At 34.5% G+C, this 15,097-nt stretch overlaps 2 protein-coding genes across 9 annotated transcripts in view; one reads left to right on the plus strand and one right to left on the minus strand.

Moving 5' to 3' along the window:
- The window catches only part of LOC143247133 (uncharacterized), a 15,380-nt gene continuing 283 nt past the window's right edge, over positions 1–15,097 (minus strand). The window contains exons 1-3 of one of the 2 annotated variants that reach the window (XM_076494708.1): positions 2,302–2,420; positions 1,179–1,572; positions 1–887 (exon numbers count right to left, since the gene is read on the minus strand). In XM_076494708.1, the coding sequence (XP_076350823.1) occupies positions 782–887; positions 1,179–1,549 (477 nt within the window). In that variant the 5' untranslated portion in view covers positions 1,550–1,572; positions 2,302–2,420 and the 3' untranslated portion in view covers positions 1–781. Of the gene's footprint in view, positions 888–1,178; positions 1,573–2,301; positions 2,421–15,097 lie in introns of those variants that run through there. The other variant, XM_076494707.1, reaches the window with a different exon arrangement.
- Positions 14,290–15,097, plus strand: part of LOC143247132 (uncharacterized) — a 27,263-nt gene continuing 26,455 nt past the window's right edge. The window contains exon 1 of one of the 7 annotated variants that reach the window (XM_076494698.1): positions 14,290–14,430. In XM_076494698.1, coding sequence (XP_076350813.1) covers positions 14,377–14,430 — 54 coding nt within the window. In that variant the 5' untranslated portion in view covers positions 14,290–14,376. Of the gene's footprint in view, positions 14,431–14,575; positions 14,805–14,841; positions 15,056–15,097 lie in introns of those variants that run through there. The other 6 variants (XM_076494697.1, XM_076494703.1, XM_076494700.1 and 3 more) reach the window with 6 other exon arrangements.

Raw genomic sequence — 15,097 nt, forward strand, 5'->3', positions numbered from 1 at the left:
TGGGATGTTAAGAACAGACATTTATTACTCGTACATTAACAACAGAACAAATAAAACAGATAAGGCAAAAAATCACTGACACCATATATATCATAAAAGCTAATAGGTATTTAGCCTTAACGTTTGCTATACTTTCTATCAACGTACAAGTATGTTTACAAAATCACTAACAGGCTAGAGATGAGGAGCAATAAGAGACGAAACAGGAACAAAATTATCTTATGACTGAAAACTAATTAACTTAAGTTCAATGGGTTGAGATGGCTACAAAACGGAAAATGAATTAAACTCTGTGAAAAAGACAGTTTATATAACAATTTGCTTATAATTAGTTTACCCACTGGGGCATGTTTTAAAACAGTGGTTGTCAAGGTATGACGAGAAATTAAAAAAAAAAGAAGTGAAATTAGTGTTAAAACAAGCAGCTAAATGGTTAATGTACAGGATCCCTTAATTTTTCACCTTAACATTTTAAACTTGTTTTTTTTTTACTCTTTATGTACAACTCCTAAAACCATTACAGAAAATATGTGTGTGTGTAGCGAGTCATTATTTTGGGTTAAAAATTCAAGTTAGGGAAAAATACAAATCCGTCAAAATGTACAGGGAGGGGTGTGATACTTCTACAATGCCAGTTCCTATGATTAAGTCTATTGAGAAACTGACTTCAAGTGAGTCATGTGATAGGCGTCGCGAGTTAACAGTTACGTTACTTATAGCCAAAAGTGACATGCGGCTTAATTGTGACTGCAATGTAAGATTTGCAGATTACGTGACTGGCCTAAGAGTTGCAACTTCCGTACATGTTTCTACATAGCATCCAGCTCTTGTGTGTCATGCCCAATTTAAAGGCATTCTTTAAAACAGACGTGTCGTCTTCTTCAACCCTGGAATCAAGTAAAACATTAAATATACGTTATCACTTTATGCAATAAACACAAATATGATAATTCTAAGACATGCGTGAATAGCAGGATGACATAACTCATGAGAAAAGAAACATTTAATACTTAACTTTGAGTACTTTGCCTTCAATAATGAAACCACAATAGCAATGTTACTTTTATGGATACATTATACATGAAATACTTTGCATAGAAACACCAACCAATAGTAGTGCAACTTTCAGCCATTTTAGGTGTGTGTGTATATATATATATATCTATTGATTCACTTACCCAAGCAAATTTATCAAATTATGACTAAAGTAATTGTATAGGATTCCATCCACCCCCATGGCACATAAAAGTCGAGCGATACAGTTTTTTTTGTTATTTCTACTCCTAGTGTCCAAGAAAGTGGAGTATGCAGGTAATGCACTGATGGCCACTGACTGTTCCATCTTCTTCCCATCAGATGATTCCTCTATACCTCTTTTAAAACGGACAAGTGGGAATGGGCGAGGACTTCTTATTGCAGTAACAGGTTGTCTATTTTTGTTTGAACCCCACCATCCACGTGATTGCCAGATAGAAAGCCCATGTCTTTGGGCAGAAACTTCTGAAGCTACAAAGCACATCATTATAGCAATTTCAGAAATACCCTTCATTTTTTCAATGTTGTTTTCCAGTACTGTAAAATAGGAAACACAATACTGTTAATAGATAAAAAGTGCAACAATGTAAATGATTCGAACAAATACTTTACATAGAGAGTTACTTCCATATTTAATATGTAATTAAGAACAGGCACTCACCTTATGATCAGTTTAAGTCTTTCAATTATAATGAAATGTAAAGTGTAACTATTTTGGAACTCATCTTTCGATAAAATGTTCAATTTGTTTGTTGAATTTCATTATGATATGACAGTCACAGAGAGAGAAGGTAGTTAGAGATCAAGGCCGTAACTCGCTGCTACAGAGACTTTAGTTTACTTGTTTTAGGAATTTTGCGTAAAAGTAATTTAGGGTTGTTTGCGCTAGGTTGTCTCAAATTTCTAAGTGACAGACAAGAGGGAATGCAGCTAGTTAAAACCATCTATTACCCATTCCTGAGGTACTCCAATCGAATGGTTGGATTGGTCATCACAATATAACGCTTTCAGGGTTGAAAGAGTGAACATGCTTGGTGATGATATGCGAATTCGCGACCCACACTCTTCAAGACAAATACCCTAACCGCCAGGCCTCTCGATATAATCTGTATATCATATTTACTACCAAAAACGGCAAAAGTTTATCTAATTTATAAATTACAAAGATGTGCAGCTACTACAATAAGTAGGAGGTTAAAGTAAAAAAAAATATTGTATTGCAACCATGTATACATAGAATTATATACACATAGTAAATATACGAACCGAGACGTAAATATTTTCTTTATATTATTCCTTATTTCCAAATCTTGAAATTCAAGTTCTCTTCGATCCTTGACCGCAATATATATATATATATATGAAAGTGGGAACCCCAGGGGTTCATTGTGAAATAACAGCTAGTGAATGTTGTTTTGTAACAGATGCTCATGTCGAAATAAGCATTCCCCCACTGAAGGTTCTTCATTTAGACCTAGCGAAACCAACTATTTTTATACTTCTAAATAATATGTTGATCTTAGAAATTCCTTTCGCAATCAGTTCCAGTTATGTTTAAAGAGGGTCGTGGTGTAATGAATAGCTGATAATAAGAGTGCTTACTTCTTTTGTTTGAAATAGAAATGTCTTTTTCTGTTAATGGATTGACATATGGTCGGGAGAGGAATATCTTCAAAACAATTAGTTGTGTATTAAATAGAAAAGTTTCTATGATTAGTTGTCTACATGTTTTAACAATTCAACATGGAAAGTTATTTGCAAAACACATTTCTGTAAAATAGTTAATATTTTGGTATGTAAGAGTTAGTGGTTTTTCTCAAATAAAGTATCATAAGCTAAGCATGATAAAGCCCGAATGGTATGTTGCCATAGTGATGGCTAGTGCTTTGTATAACAATACGTTCAACATTTCAGTTTAACCCACAGGGTAGAATGATTAAATTCCAGACAATCTGATTATAAATTTTCAATGGGTACATGTTGAATAACTTATATTGAAATACTTGCGGAGTTTTGTTGATTTAAAAGTAGAAAACCAGTAACTTTCTCAGAACTTTTTATCAAAAAATAAATTTCACCTCACTACGCTCGGCAGTTGTCAACCGTCCTTCTCAAAGTTAAGGTCCAATATTTACATTTGTTTGGTTTTTATCGAGTTTAAATTGAAAACATTCTCAATATTTCTCGTTCCTATTTGTGCCACAAAAATGGAACTTTTGAAAGTGTTTATATTAACCATAAACACATACGATTTTTAAAATTATGTGCTTCAAATACAATTTGGTGGATTTTTGCGTAAGAAATAGTTTTGATATATGTTTTATTAAGATAACCCTTTTTATAACTACTCTTTCCGAGAAAGGATTTGAAATAATAATGAAGCAAACAAGTAATACATTAACGTTACATAGAGGATTAGGTATGTAAAGTTATAAAAATTATAAAAATAACATGTTGAAAGAATTTTGATAATCCTGGTTGTGTTTATTTTTCGGTCATGGGTTCCTCAAGATCGGAATCGGGTGACAGTAGAGCTTTCTAAAATTGAAGATTTCTTTGATCAAAGCTACTGAGCGATATTAATATTTACTTACTCAAAGTCGACAACCACAAAAGAGCATTGTTTTGTTAAATAGTACTGTTTTGTTTTTAATATAAAATATTACTAATATACAATTATTATTATCATATAAAACATATTTTTAAAGTAAACAACAAAAGTATGAAGATTAGAAACCCATGCCACTTTATGCAACTTAAATTAGTATAAAATTGGGAAGTTCCAAAATGTTACTGATTTATAGACAAAAGGATTCCTAAAGTCGAATGTTGGAGATAAAAGAGGTCGTGATTCAAAAGACTGTAATAAATCTTTAATAAAACGGTGCCTGCGTGGTTTTACTTGAAATCTGACGGAAAGACGGACTTGAATTTTCGATAGAGTAATTAGGTAACAACAAACGTATAAGAATTTAAAATATACACTGTTTTAAATTCCCCCCCCTAAAAAATAAAAAGATGTGCATACTGATAATAATGTTAAAAAGATTAATAAAACATTAATAGCCAAAAACCAAACCGTTTTTTAAAAAGGTAAACTTATTAAGATACTTTTTGAATAAATTAGATTCATCTTTTCTGGTGGCAAAAATTCATAGATCTATATCATGAACAGCTTAAAACTTGTTCGTAAGCTTTCACTTTAGGTACCTATAGAAGAGTTTAAATGAGCAATTTATTCACGATAGGGAAACTGAAGTTCAATAATTAAGGTAAAAACAACTGGCAAAATATACAACCTTTTATTACTAAATAAACAGTTTATTTAGTTATCAGGGAAAGCAATAAGCGGATAGATAAAACAGTGGTGAGTTAGATGTGAAATTCTTGTAAATTTTCACAGGTTTGTTTGTTTTTTAATTTCGCGCAAAGCTACACGAGGGCTATCTGCGCTAGCCGTCCCTAATTTAGCAGTGTAAGATTAGAAGGAAGGCAGCTCGTCATCACCACCCACCACCAACTCTTAGACTACTCTTTTACCAACGAATAGTGTGATTGACAGCCACATTATAACGTACCGACGGCTGAAAGGGCGAGCATGTTTGGTGTGATGGGGATTCTAACCCGTGACCCTCGGATTACGAGTCGAGTGCCTTAACCACCTGGTCATGCCAGGCCCACCATGATGTCAAGATCGGTCTAGAATGCTTTTATTTGTTTGTTGTAAAGCACAAAGATACACAATAAGCTATCTATACCTTTCTTACCACTTGTTAAAGTTATATGCCGACTGACCAGCCACTGAGCCAACAAGGGCGCTCAGAACATGTATAAAGTTCTAAGGTTTTTTTTCTCATATTTGAAGCTAAATTATAAACACACATATATATATATATTGTTTTGTTTCATCCATTTATCGCTTTTTCCTAATAACTAAATAAACTAATAATTATGTTATAATTGTGCTAATAATCATCTTTGTAACATAATTTTTGGATTTTAAACAACTGTTCAATTTCCTGGTGATATTCTTCACTGTTTTGGTTTCTCTCTTTAAATGCCGGATGATATTTCTCCTTATAACTGTTCAGCCTTCTGATGGCATTTTTCACTGTCATTACCTTATTTTCCAGACACTATTCAAACACCTGGTGACATCAATAACTGCTTTATTCAAAACAAGGTTTGTTAGCTGAGAATATTACTAGTTAAAACAGTCTTCCTGGAAGTTTATACCTTGTTTAGACTCAAATGTTTTCCACCATTTAAGTAGTATGAACACTCTTTACTAATAATAGCTAACTTTCACTTTTCATGCGTAAATAACTTATTGGACTTTTGAAAAGTAAATTTATGAATTTATATAATTTAGTTTTATTTCTATTTCCCCTTAGAATATCTTTTGATGTAATTATCCTTGAGAACTATACCTGCTGAATACATGCAGATATACTTTAGTTCTCCTTCCTCACATTCATTCCGTGGAGGCATTGTTTAGGATTTCATTGACACTGGCACTTGTCTTCAGTACTTAAGTAGCCTTCGGAGAAAGATGGTCTCAGTCCTTCTTGTCCGATCTGAATTATTTCGGCTAGCTCTTAAAGATGGACTGATTTGCAAGATGAAAGCTGTATAACTGTGGGATTATTAGAAGGGCCTCAGGTACGACAAAAAAAAAAAAGAGCTGTTTGTCCACTTTCTTCAAATAATTTTTATGGCATAATCATGAGAAGTCTGTCACCTTATGTTGTCAGTTTGTTGTTCGCAATGTTTTATTTTCAGATAGCATTGTCTTACCCTAAGAATGGCTAGATGGTTCCAAAGCAAAATAGGAAATTTGTCACAATACTTATGGTGAAATATTTTTCTATTCACTTACGAACTAAACTCGGGCAAAATAAAGATCAATCAACACAAAGGCGCAGTCACAATAAATAATCTTTCTTAACACATACACTTTAAACGCGTACTTTATTTGCTACAATAGATAGCAGCCTTTATTGTAGAACTAGATCTGAGGTTGTTTCCATCTTTCGTAAGTCTTCAAGCTTACTCGGTAAAGATTCTGTACTGATCACGTTACTTATTTAAGTCACTAACGCCAGACTATTCAGACCTAACAGCGTTATTCTTCTTTTTGCTAACGCGAAGACGTTTAACGCAGTAGTACAGATGTGCATAAACTTCCTGAAAAAGCTTTCTGTGCTACTATTCGTTTTGTTAACGTGTAATACTAATACTTCATGTAGTAACACAGAAAAACAGTACTTTTCTATTTATCTTATACTTCGATTTCTATATATGCTCATATTTAAAGTAACAGCATAAAACACACAAGCTTTCTGTGGTACTTTTGCTTTTAGTTGCATGTATTTTGTTTAATGTAAAAGCATAGCAGAACAAAATATTTTGTATTACTCTTACATTTGGTGATATATATTCTCATTAATACAATGCGAAGCTGGTCTTGCCACACTTCTTGTTTGTATGAAGATGTTTAATGCAAGTCATTGATTCTATTAATAGTTACTGTGATAAAATATTAAAACACGTATTAGAGAAGTGAGTATAAACGTCTTATTGCTATATATCAAAATGTTAGATAAACAGAATTAGATTATAGACTTCTATATTCCTGTCTGAGACAAGGTTGTATATTTCACTCATTTATTTTCTGTGATTTTTAGTATATTTACAAAAGTATATGAAGTTTGAAGGAAATCGTGCCTCTAGACTCAAATTACACTCAATGTGGTCTAGAAACAATCATCTGCATATTGTACGTAAACATTCACATCAATATGGATAGATGCGGAAGTGTTTGGGGGAAAAAAAAAAAGTGTTTCTTTTAGAAAGTAAAACAGAAGGAAGTACCTGACGTGTTTCACAAAATACATCTCTCCTTCCCCTCTTTCCCTTCGGATTGTCCCATCCTCACTAAGTTTAAAGTTTAAACCCAAAGAAACAACCCGTTGTGTTTTATATCGTATATATCGTATTTTATCCTTGTGTCGGGCGAACATACTTCACGGAAAAACACATAGTTTAAACATAAAGCTATATACTTCACCATCAGTAGTTTCAAAATACGTCGTAATATAATACAAAAGACATAATAACAAAATTCTATACAGATGAAGTGTACAATATAATACATAATAAAATTCTTTATAGATGAATTATGTAATATTTTAAATCATGAAAAATATCTTTAAACGAACTTATGTATATATTCACAAAGAATGGGCCCGTGGTATGTGATACACTGTATATATATATATATTTATGTAAAACACTTTTTATTTTATAAGATAGCAAGAGTGTATTGAGATAATATATGAGTTATATGTGGACAGATAAGAAATTTTTAGTTTAGAAGATAAATGTCAATACGTCAGAGTAATTAATTATTACTAAGAACTTCAAAGTGATAATAAAGAGTGTATAATAACGGGCCATCTACACCGTATCTGCTACATCCAGTGCTAACGATGACTTTCATTCTAAACCATAGTTGCTCAGGTTAGTGACAATAAAGCAGATATAGCAGTAGTTTGAACACTATTTACAATCTAATCAAAAACACTTTAGGTGTGAATAAAATGACTTAATGTGCGACTTAAAGGAAAATATCAAAATTGATGGCCAAACTTGCAGTTACACTTACAGCATTGATAATAATTTAAAAACAAATATTTATTCATTAGTTAGCCAGGCCGCGTTTTTAGTTCGACTTGTGGCAAGATGGGTAAACCAAAACATTCATCAACATCTCTAAAGCAACGTATTCCTTAAAAGCTATAGAAACATCTTGGCCGTAAAACTTCTGATAAGTCGAGTTGAAAAAGAAATAAAATAACAAGAAGGTTAAAAATTTTATCTTATAAAGTTAAAGTTGGGTTAAAAGTGCTTGTTCAATTCAGTTTCTAATAGGTAAGACGTTCAGCTGGTAGTATAAAGATGAATATTTTAAATGGACAGGTGCAATCAAAATCTATTCTTTGGGAACGTTGTAGATAGAATACGTGCCAATGTTCGCTTTGGTCATGTTAATTCTATAGGCATGTTAATGTCAAAATACTAAACTTAAAAACTTTTAAACTGCTCACTTGTTGTCGTCTAGGGAACAATATTCCATGACTATTACAATCTTAGTCTTCACACGATCAGTGAACAACAACTTCTGTCAACCGTACGACCAAGCAAACTTCTTTTGTATCAGGTCATCCCTTAAGTAATGCCCGATTTTAGGTTCAGAAAAAGAGAAAGGATTTTAATGTTATTTAATCAATAATGTATGTTCCATCGTTATTAATTACTTCCTGCCATGATTCACAAGCTTCTGAAATGCCACTTCTATAAAATTCTTGAAGTTTGGAGGAAAAGAATGCAGGGAGGGTAGTTTTGATATTTTCATGTGTTTCAAGTTCTTTTCCATCAAGATAGTTCTGCAAACTTTAGAATAGATGACAATCAGATGGGGCAAGGTCTGGAGAATAAGGAAGATACGGAAGTTTTTCCCAGTCTATCTCTTTAATCTTTGCAGATGTGGTCCTTGCTGTATGGGGCCGTGCATTATCCTAATGTAACACAACACCTTTACGATTGATCAAAGCAAGCCTCTTTTCTTTCAGTGCAACATTCAAGCGCTCTAACTGTTAGCAATAGAAGTGTGATGTAATCCTTACACTGAATGGCAGCAACTTAAAGTGGACCACACAAACAATATCTCACCAAACGCTTAACAAGACTTTCCTAGGATGGAGGTCAGTTTTGGGCTGTGCTTTAGCCAGTTTACCTGCACTGAGCCATTGTCTGCAGCGCTTAACATTTATATAAAATATCCATTTTTTCATCCCCAGTCACTAATCTGTTCACGATAGTACAGAAAAGTGCATATGTCCACTCTTGCTCTAACATTGACTTTTGTCAAAGCATGTGGGACCCATTTTCCGAGTTTTAACACATTTCCAAGCTGTTGCAGATGATGGTTAACTGTAGAATGGGTTCAATTAAGCTTCTGTGCAAGTTCTTCAACTGTTATAGCACAATCTTCATCAAGTGCAGCCAGCAGCAAGTAATCATTAAATTCAACAGGACGACCTGAACGTGGCGCATTACTTAAGTTGTAGTCACCTGATCTGAATTTCTGAAAACACCTTCGGCATTTTCTTTCATTGAGAGACTCCGTACTACACACACCTTGAATGTTTCGCGTAGTTTCTGTTACACTAATGCCTTTTTTAAGCTTTTAAAAGCATTATATGCCTAATGTGCTCCTCAGACACATCCATCTTTATAAGGACTTATTTGTTTGTTATATTTTTGAATTTCGCGCAAAGCGACATGAGGGCTATCTACGCTAATTTAGCAGTGTAAGACTAGAGGGAAGGCAGTTGGTCATCACCACCCATCGCCGACTCTTGAGCTGTTCTTTTACCAACGATTATGAGATTGACCGTCACGTTATAACACCCCAACGGCTGAAATTGCGAGAATGTTTGGTGCGAGAGGGATTCGAGCCCGCGACCCTCAAATTACTAGTCGAACGCTATAATCCACCTGGCCATGCCGGGCCGGACTTATTTGATTAATGATCTAAAAAGCACAGTTGGATTAGTTTTTTTTATTTGTCTGAACATTTTTATACATGTTTATAAATGATGATGCACTTTCTTTATTAAATTTTCGGACATTACTTAAAGGATGACCTGATATAAATACTCTGCTGGCCAAAATCTTAAGAACAATGAACATAAAGACAAAATATGCATTTTGCGTTGTTAGACTCAACCACTTGTTTGAGTAGAGCTTCGAAAGATGAAAGTTAAAAAAGGGAAAATAAAAATAAAAACGTTTTAGCATTTAATAGAGAAAATGTGAACACTATGAAATTCGCCTAAATACTAGCTGGTCAAAAGTTTAAAACCATACCAAAAAGAAGTCCTAAACAGGGTAGGAAATACCCAACAAGCTGTCTCAGTAGTGAGTTGCACAGCCGTCATTGCGAATAACTTCAAACATTCGCTTTGGCATGGTCGATATAAGCGTTTGCAGAAGACTTGCTGGAATATTATTCCAAGTGGTGTAGATGACTTCACGAAGATCATGCACTGTTTGGAAATGACGTCCATTTCTATAGACTTCCCTTGCCATCCACCCCCAAACATTTTCAATGGGGTTCAGTTTGGGCGAATATGCTGGGTGGTCCAAAAGAATCAGGTTATTCGCAATGAAAAAGTCCTTTGTCCTGCGAGCATTGTGGATTAAGCGTTGTCCTGCTGAAAGATTCAGTCATATCCACACAAGCGAGGGCCTTCAGTCAATAAAGATGATCTCTCCAACATGCCAATGTAGCCAGCCGCTGTTTGACGCCCCTGTATAACCTGAAGCTCCATTGTTCTATGGAAGGAGAAAGCACCCCAGATCATGATGGACCCTCCTCCGCTGTGTCGTGTAGAAAATATCTCCTGTGGGATATGTGCATCATCGAGATTAAATTGTTTCTCATCAGTTTCTTTACGTCCCATGTTTGGCGCTTCTGAGTAAAATTTAACTGAGCTGTTTTGTAGTGGGGAAGCAGGCACGACCTTTGAAGACGTTTACGGTTTTTAAAGCCTTTCTCTCGTATATGCCGTCTTATTGTTCTTGAGTTGCATTCTGCGTCCGTAAGGGCCTTAATCTGGTTCGACGATCTGTTGGTGTCTTGCCGAACAACCCGTCGAATCCTCCTGCTCAACGCCGGCGAAATTTTCTTGAGCTGACCACTTGAAATTCTTTTTCCGTATCCCTCATGGTCTTTTAAGAAATTTGCAACAGCAATGACACATTAAGAGAGACCTTGCTTTTGCAGCTCGACAATTCTGCTATGTTCAAACTCTGTCAGCTTTTTAGCCTTTGCCATGTTTTTACCCAATGTAACACAGGAGATGTTGACAACGCTACTGCTTGAACACAAATGACTAAATTTCTTTATCTGTTTACTGATCAACGCTTCGTTTCAGTATGGTCTTAAACTTTTGACCAGCTAGTATTTAGGCTAATTTCATATTGTTTACGTTTTCCCTATTAAATGCTAAAAAGTTTTTATTTTTATTTTCCCTTTTCTTATTTTCATCTTTCGAAGCTCTACTGAAATAAGTGGTTGAGTCTAACAACGCAGTAATGCATATTTTTTCTTTATGTTCATTGGCCTTAAGATTTTGGCCAGCAGTGTATATATATATATACACTTCAATTTCAAGGTTGCTTTTTTGATTCGCAGAATGAAATATGCGAACAAAAGCCAATACGAGGGCTGTTCATAAAATATGCGGACTGACGTCATAAAACAAAATGTACTTTATTTAGAAGTTACAGGTCTGGGACCCCTTCAAAGTACTCTCCTCCCCAACGCACACACTTATCCCAACGGTGTTTCCACTCGTTGAAACAGTCCTGGTATGCTTCTTTTGTAATGTCCTCCAGCTCCTTCGTCGCATTTGCCTTAATCTCGGGAATCGTCTCAAATCTTCTTCTTTTCAAGGGTCTTTTGAGTTTGAGGAACAATAAAAAATCGCAAGGAGCAAGGTCAGGTGAGTAGGGGGGTGGGGAAGAACAGTGATCGAGTGTTTGGCCAAAAACTCACGAGTTATGAGGCACAAATTTCGCAGCAACGCGGTGCATCTTCAATTTTTCGGTCAAAATCTCGTAACAAGATCAAACTGATATCCCACACTCTTCAGCAAGCTCCCTGACAGTCAGACGTCGATTTGCCCGCACCAGGGTGTTGATTTTGTCGACGTGTGGGTCGTCAGTTGACGTGGAAGGACGTCAAGGACGCTCATCATCTTCAATGGACTGTCGACCATCCTTAAAACGTTCATGCCACTTAAAACATGCCGTACGATTCATAGCAACATCACCGTAAGCCGTGTTAAGCATAGCAAAAGTTTCAGTCGCAGATTTTCCAAGTTTAACACAAAATTTCACAGCAAGTCGTTGCTCCTTCCTAGTCATTCATTCTGAAATCCGCCAAACAAAAAACTTGCACTACACTTAAAACTGCGTAGCTAATACACAAATGAAGATATCTTCAATCGGGAAATGGCGTCGTAATCAGCTGATCTGTGCGAACATAGCGACACCAAACGGATTCCCCTGGAACCAACTGGAGCCGCGCAATTCAAACAGTCCGCGTATTTTATGAACAGACCTCGTATTTCATTCCATATATGAGATATCTAGACCATTGCAATCTTCAAAATATCAAAAGTTCTATCAGTCTCTTAAAAGTTGAAGGCGCATCAATAAGACGGAATAGTACAATGCATGTTACATATTGTAACTTATCTTGGACAAGCCTCCGATTTATTATATTACTTACGTTGCGTATTACGATTTCAAGTAGCCGAAAATTTAAATTTTAATTGAGAAGTTAATTGAATTTCGATAGGTATGAAATTTATGATATTCACCAACAAGAGTGATACACATAATTTTCTTTCTTAAAACAAAGATACTTTAATATACAAACAAGAATACAACTTATAATAACGGTTATTACAAATAGTTATTGAAATACTGGTTAATATACAAGAGTTTTACAAATTTAGAAACTATAATGAGTCTTCTATCTGGTCTGGAACTAAATATTTTGACGACTGTTCAGATCTGCGAAGAGTAGATTAATTCTGTGTTTATATTGTTACATCTTGCTTAAGGTACGTGCTGGAAGATATTTAATATTCTCGTAGAAGTACTAACCTCAGAAGTTAATTCACTGAAGTTAGTAATGTTCAAAATCTATAAACATTCCTGGTCATATATTTGTAGTTTCTCGATTAGTAAGCGTTTATCACAATTATAGCTTCCGAAGCTTGTAGTATACTAATTGTAGCGACCAAAAATATTCTATAACTGTCTCTCGGCTATCTTTTATACCTATCAGGTGAGATTCTCGAACATTCAACAATATTTGAAGACACGCTAGTGTTTTCGCAAAAAAAAAAAAAATATATTGTTAATTTATGCTCTCGAGAATCTTCTACGCAATACACATCCAACAATATATGTCACATGCATCAAATTGAAACAAACGTAGGTATTAAAATAAATGCATAACAATAAATCCGTTACATGTAGAATTCATACAGTTCTTTCAAAGCATTGAAATAAATTTTAAGTTTACTTTCATTGTCCGGTTTGACTTTTTAATAGAATGAAGTCAGAAATGGAATGTTGAAACAATGGAGACCTTCTTGTTCATTCAAACATTCCTTTGTATGTGGTAACAGAAATATACCGATTAGCATTACCATTTTCATCCATTGAAAGTCCACACAGGGCCTAAGCATTCTTTCCTTCTCTCTAGCAATTCCCTCCGGACTTGACCAATCACTCTTAAAAAGTTGTACTTCCTAGTCATTCATCTTTCACCCTATTTCAGGAATAGTTACATCCCCGATACCCCTCAAAAATCTTTATTAATTTTTGTTGTTGTTGTTTTTATCAGACATGAGTCACCCAAGTGCATGTAATAATTTGTTTTGTTATCAACCATCTTCTTAAAAAGTTCACGCGTCTGCGGTATATTAAAGTATGATAGAAAAATCCTCAACTTGGCCTTCATATGCTTGGAAAAATGTATGTTTGTTTCAGACATAGTTGTGCAACATCACATTAGTTAACCAGATTATTTGCCTCTGCCTCTTTTAAAATGTCAGACTATTCCACTAGCAATCAAAGAGAAAAATTTAGAGGTAAAAGTTTGTCTGCATAACGTAAATTAATATCCTTTCAAACACCAGATAATTCAGCTTCAAATAAGATCTTATTGTATATATGCGAATACCAAATCAGTGAGGATTTTGAAATTCCAATGTGTTTGAAGTAATCACAAAGCTAAACCATGAGCTATTTATGCTCTGCCCATCACGGATATCGAAAACCGATTTCTAGTGTTGTAAATCCGCAGACATTCCACTGTACCACAGGGGAGGGGCTTTCCAACTATGTTTATTTCTCTACGAATTTTATTAATTTTACCAATTAGTGTGGTGAAAGGTGAAAGATCATTTACGTGTAAAAAAGTTTGTGTGTTCTACAATAAGGCCAAACGAGTTATTAATTTTTTTTATATCACAGTTGACCAACTCACTGACATGCTAACTGTTGCAGAACACTACAACGCAAGTACTACAACAACGTTAAACATGAAATACAACAAAACATTAATATTTACAAAGGAATATTCCTTACGTTTTGTGTTTTTTTGTTGTATTTTTGTGAAGACCCAAAGAATGACGCAAGTCCGCAAACTGATGAATGAAAATTCTTTGAAGTTAAGAACAAAGTTACACAATGAGCTATCTGTGCTCTTCCCACCACGAGTATCGAAAGCCGGATTATAGCGTGGTAAGTCCGCAGATATACATATGTGCCACTGAGAGAGATGGTTGAGAAACACAGATCTGGTGTCTCATAACAATTTGCCGAAAACATTTCAAATATGCATTTTAACAACTATAAAGTTCTGCTAGCATTATAGCAACAGAAAGTGGCAAAATTATTATAACACACTCACGTTAATTATCATTACTACAGTAAAATGAAAAAAGGAATGAAACTATTTAGTCAAATATCTCACCTAAAAATTAGTAATGTCTAATAATAGTACGATTGGTTTCACCAATGACAGTTACTCGTAAGTTAGGCCTTTGTGTAATGGAATTATTGCTCAGTGAATGGTTATTAAAATATTATGTATAAATTGAAACCAGAGGTAACGTGTACGTTTAGTTTCCAAAATTGCTGTGCTTATTATTTTTAAATATGTAAATTTCTATTCTACAAATGACACTGAAATATCGTGTGCGGTACAAACATGGAAAATGAAAAATACGATTGTGAAAAGCTTTGGGAAACGTATTGGATTCTTTGTGTGTTAAATTTCAATTCCGCTCGATAATTTGCGAGTAATTCAATATACACTAAATTGATTAGTGGTAAATTATATATCAGCATTGTGCTACTGTTAATGGTAATTTCTATATACATATATACAGTATTAATACTTACAACG

The sequence above is a fragment of the Tachypleus tridentatus genome, chromosome 3, assembly GCF_004210375.1.
Source record: "Tachypleus tridentatus isolate NWPU-2018 chromosome 3, ASM421037v1, whole genome shotgun sequence".
In the NCBI taxonomy this organism is placed as follows: domain Eukaryota; kingdom Metazoa; phylum Arthropoda; class Merostomata; order Xiphosura; family Limulidae; genus Tachypleus; species Tachypleus tridentatus.